The sequence below is a fragment of the Myotis lucifugus genome, unplaced genomic scaffold (assembly GCF_000147115.1).
Source record: "Myotis lucifugus unplaced genomic scaffold, Myoluc2.0 scaffold_167, whole genome shotgun sequence".
NCBI classification, from domain to species: Eukaryota; Metazoa; Chordata; class Mammalia; order Chiroptera; family Vespertilionidae; genus Myotis; species Myotis lucifugus.
This window is the reverse complement of record NW_005871215.1, coordinates 1053449-1057940: the sequence shown is the minus strand read 5'-3', so window position 1 is coordinate 1057940 and position 4492 is coordinate 1053449. Positions and strand designations below refer to the sequence as shown.

General features: G+C 40.2%; 1 protein-coding gene across 2 annotated transcripts in view; it reads left to right on the top strand.

Annotated features, from left to right (window-relative positions):
- NDUFA9 (NADH:ubiquinone oxidoreductase subunit A9) overlaps nucleotides 1-4492 on the top strand; it is a 40924-nt gene that overhangs the window by 7798 nt on the left and 28634 nt on the right. For both annotated transcript variants that reach the window (XM_006096060.3, XM_023759935.1), the window contains exon 3: nucleotides 102-199. In XM_006096060.3, coding sequence (XP_006096122.1) covers nucleotides 102-199 — 98 coding nt within the window. The remainder of the gene's footprint in view (nucleotides 1-101; nucleotides 200-4492) is intronic.

Below are 4492 nucleotides of genomic sequence, written 5' to 3'. Positions count from 1 at the left end.
CCCCCCCCCCCCCCCCCAGTACACAAATTTTTGTGCTCCGGGCCTTTAGTGTTTTCATATTATGTTAACATTGATCCTTGTCTCAATCCATTCTCTTTTAGGGCGTATGGGGTCACAGGTAATCATACCCTATCGGTGTGATACATATGACTATATGCACCTTCGTCCTATGGGTGACCTGGGCCAGATTATCTTTCTGGTAAGAGCCTGTATTACTGATTACACATGTAAATAACTGTGAGGTCATTTTTAGGAAAGAGAGGCAGTTAATAAAGCAGCAGTTTCATTCCAGCGTGGACCAAAGGCATCCTCTACTAGTATTCATCACAGGGCATTTTTGAAAACTTTAGTCTAGCCGTTGGTAAACTTTTTCTGTAAAGGTCCAGATAGTAAATATTTTAGGCTTTGTGGGTCATAGGGTCTTTGCCATGATTACTCAGCTCTGCCCTTGTAACTCAAAAGCAGCTATAGACAATATGTGAAGGAATAGGGGTGACTGTGTTCCAATAAAACTTTATTTACAAAGTTGAATTGTAGACTAGATTTGTCTGTGGGTCATAGTTTGCCAACCCCTGCTCTAGACCTATGCTGTCCAATATGGTAATCACTAGTCACATATGGCTATTGAACACTTGAAATGTGGCTAGTCAGAATTGAGATGCACTGTTAACTGTAAAATGCACCCCAGATTTCAAAAACGTAGTATGAAGAAAATATATCAATATATCAGGTTCTTCCTTTACACCAGTAGTTGCCAATGGCAGAGGGTTGGGGAATGGGGTGGGGGAGACCCTTCAAGGGATGCTTAAAAATATGTGGGCCTTTTTGGTGTCTCAGTGACTGGAGATCTTACTGGTTTATTAGGTAGGGGACAGAGATGCTAAATATCTTACAGTGCACAGGACAGTTCCTTTCTACAAAGAAATGGGCTGCCCAAAATGTCTGCAGTTTTCCTACTGAGAAACACTGGGCTGTGATGTTTGGGTCTGCTGTTCTTTTAGCTAAATTTTCTTACTTTCATCATCATGCATGGAACTGAGCTCTTCCATTTGCACATGTTCCCTTTTAAAAAAATATTTGGTAAATATCCTTAATATCTGATACTATTTTTATGTAGATGATTTGTGATCTCTTTAAATATTGACTTATTTTTAAAGGCATTTTATTCTTTACTGAATGTTCATAAACTATATTTATATTGGAAATTTTGTGTTTATAGAGTGTTTTTCTTTTCCAAAATCTTATTTTCAAATATCCTCTTGTTAATGTAGCTACAGGAGCTTAGCTTTTTTCTAGTTCTTTGTAACTTAAGATTATTGGTTACTTTGTCAATCCTCAAAATAAAAATATTACACAAGTATAGGTGAAATGCTGTAAAGCTACTGGCTTGCAAATGTAGAGTCATTAGAATTGAGCTATATGACTTATTTCATTTTTTCCATAGATGCTTATTGAGAGTCTGCTGTGTGCCTGGCATTGAGCTAAGCTCTGAGCATATCCTGATGAACAAGTCCAGGGGGAGCTCACAGTCTTAGGGAATATAGACACTAAACACATAATTTTGAATAGAATAATGATTCTGAAAGGGGAAGTCCAGGGAAAGCAAAATTGATGGGGAGGGACTTCACTGTGTTATTATTGTTTATTTTTGAGAAGGATGGACCATATTGGGTGTGGGGTTCTGATTTCTCTGCTTCAGTTTCTGTTTGAAACTGCTCTCTGAATGGCTACTTGGTCTGACTAGGGCTCTTGGGCCTGAGCCTTGGGAGTCTGGTTTCCTTTTGATTCCTTCTCTCCAGTCCTCATTCCAGGGCCATTTATGCAGTTAATGCCTCAAACTCTTACACTCTTGAGTTATTTTATTTTAATTTTTTAAAAAATCTTTAATGTTGAAAGTATTACATATGCCCCCTTTTTTCCCATCTACTCCCTCCAGCCCATCCCCACCCCCCGCCCCCACCACCCCACTCTCTGCGTCCCTGGGTTATGCATATGTGCATACAAGGTTTTTGGTTGATTACCTCCCACCGGCCACCCTCCCTCGCCTTCCCTCTAAGATTCTGCACTCTGTTCCTTGCTTCCATGTCACGCTGTTCATTAGTTTATTTTGTTAATTAGATTCCATATATGAGTGAGATCATGTGATACTTGTCTTTGTGTGATTGACTTATTTCACTTAGCATGATATCTCCAGGTCCCTCCATGCTGTCTCAAAGGGTAAGAGATTCTTCTTTTTTACTGCTGCATACTATTCCATGGTATAAATATACCAAAGCTTTTTTATCCACTCATCTACTGATGGGCACTTGGGCTGTTTCCTGATGTTAGCTATTGTAAATTGTGCTGCTATGAACATAGGGGTGCATACATTCTTTCTGATTGGTGTTTCAGGTTTCTTAGGACATATTCTTAGAAGTAGCTTCGCTAGGTCAAATGGCAGTTCCATATTTAATTTTTTGAGGAAACTCTATACTGTTTTCCATAATGGCTGCACCAGTCTACATTCCCACCAGCAGTATAACAGGGTTCCCTTTTCTCCACATCCTCTTCAGCACTTGTCATTTGTTGATTTGTTGATGGCAGCCATTCTGACAGGTGTGAAGTGATACCTCATTTTCCTTTTAATTTGCATCTCTCTGATGATCAGTGACTTTGAGCATTTTTTCTTATGTCTCTTGCAGATCTGTGTGTCTATTTTGAAGAAGTGTCTATTTAGGTCCTTTGTCCATTTTTTAATTGGATTGTTTGTCTTCCTTTTGTTAAGTTGTAGGAGTTCCTTATATATTTTGGATATTAACCCTTTATCAGATGTATCATTGTTCTCCCATACAGTGGGCTCTCTTTTTGTTTTGTTGATGGTTTCTTTTGCTGTGCAGAAGCTTTTTATTTTGATGTATTCCCATTTGTATATTTTCTCCTTAGTTTCCTGTGCCCTAGGAGATATATCCATAAACATATTGCTATGAGAGATATCTAAGATTTTGCTGCCTATGGTTTCTTCTAAGATTTTTATAGTTTCATGGCTTACATTAGGTCTTTTATCCATTTTGAATTTATTCTTGTGTGTGGTGTAAGTTGGTGGTCTAATTTCATTTTTTTTTGCATGTATCTGTCCAATTTTCCCAACACCATTTATTGAAGAGACTGTCTTGACTCCATTGTATGCTCTTGCTTCCTTTGTCAAGTATTAATTGAGCATAATGACTTGGATCGATTTCTGAGTTCTCTGTTCTGTTCCATTGATCTAAATGCCTGTTCTTATGGTAGTACCAGGCTGTTTTGATTACGGTGGCTTTGTAGTATAGCTTGACATCTGGTATTATGATCCCTCCAACTTTGTTCTTCTTTCTCAAGATTGCTGCAGCCATTCAGGGTCTTTTTTGGCTCCATATAAATTTTTGGAGTATTTGTTCTAGATCTGTGAAATATGCAACTGGTATTTTAATAGGGATTGCATTGACTCTGTAGATTACCTTGGGTAGTATGGACATTTTAATGATGTTAATTCTACCAATCCATGAACACAGAATATTCTTCCACTTGTTTATATCTTCTATCTCTTTTTTAAACATCCTGTTGTTTTCTGAGTATAAGTCTTTTACCTCCTTGGTTAAGTTTATTCCTAATTATCTTAATTTTTTTGTTGCAATGGTAAATGGGATTGTTTGTTTAGTTTCTCTTTCTGAGAATTTATTATCCTATCTAATAAAGACAGAATATGCAGATTGACCGTCACTTCACAACAAACATGGCGGTGCCCATAACCACAAGATGGCGGCGCCCAGTCCCCTCAGCACCACCGGAGTCCTCCAGTCCTTTAAGCCCTCGCTGCAGGGGTGAAGGGCAGGCAGCGCCCCAGTCCCCTGCAGCGAGCACACAGCCTGGCCCTGCATGCCCCTCGCCGCAGCGCCGAGGAGCAAGCAAGCTCCCGCAGAGAGTAGCCAGCAGGGCCCTGCTTGCCCCTGGCCACAGTAGCAAGGGGCAAGCAGGCCCCCGCAGAAAGCAGAAACCAGGACCTGTGGTGGCGTCGAGCAGGCAGGTCCACAGAGAGCAGAGAGCCATGGGGAGCGAGCCTATGCCGTCAGTAGGACATCCCCTGAGGGCTCCTAGATTGGAGAAGGTGCAGGTCGGGCTGAGGGGCCCCTGTGCTCAAATTTCATGCACTGGGCCTCTAGTTGGTGTATAAAAAAAGCCATCAATTTTTGGGTGTTGATTTTGTATCCTGCTACCTTGCCAAATTCATTTTTTAAATCTAGTGGGTTTTTTTGGTGGAGTCTTTAGGGTTTTCTATGTACAATATCATGTCATCTGCAAATAATGAGAGTTTTACTTCCTCCTTTCTAATTTGGATTCCTTTTATTTCTTCTTGTCTGATCACTTTGGCTAGGACTTCCAGTACTGTGGTGAAAGCAGACATCCCTGTCTTGTTCCTGTTCTTAGGGGAAATGGTTTTAGTTTTTGCCCATGGAGTTATGAATGTTGCTGTAGTTTG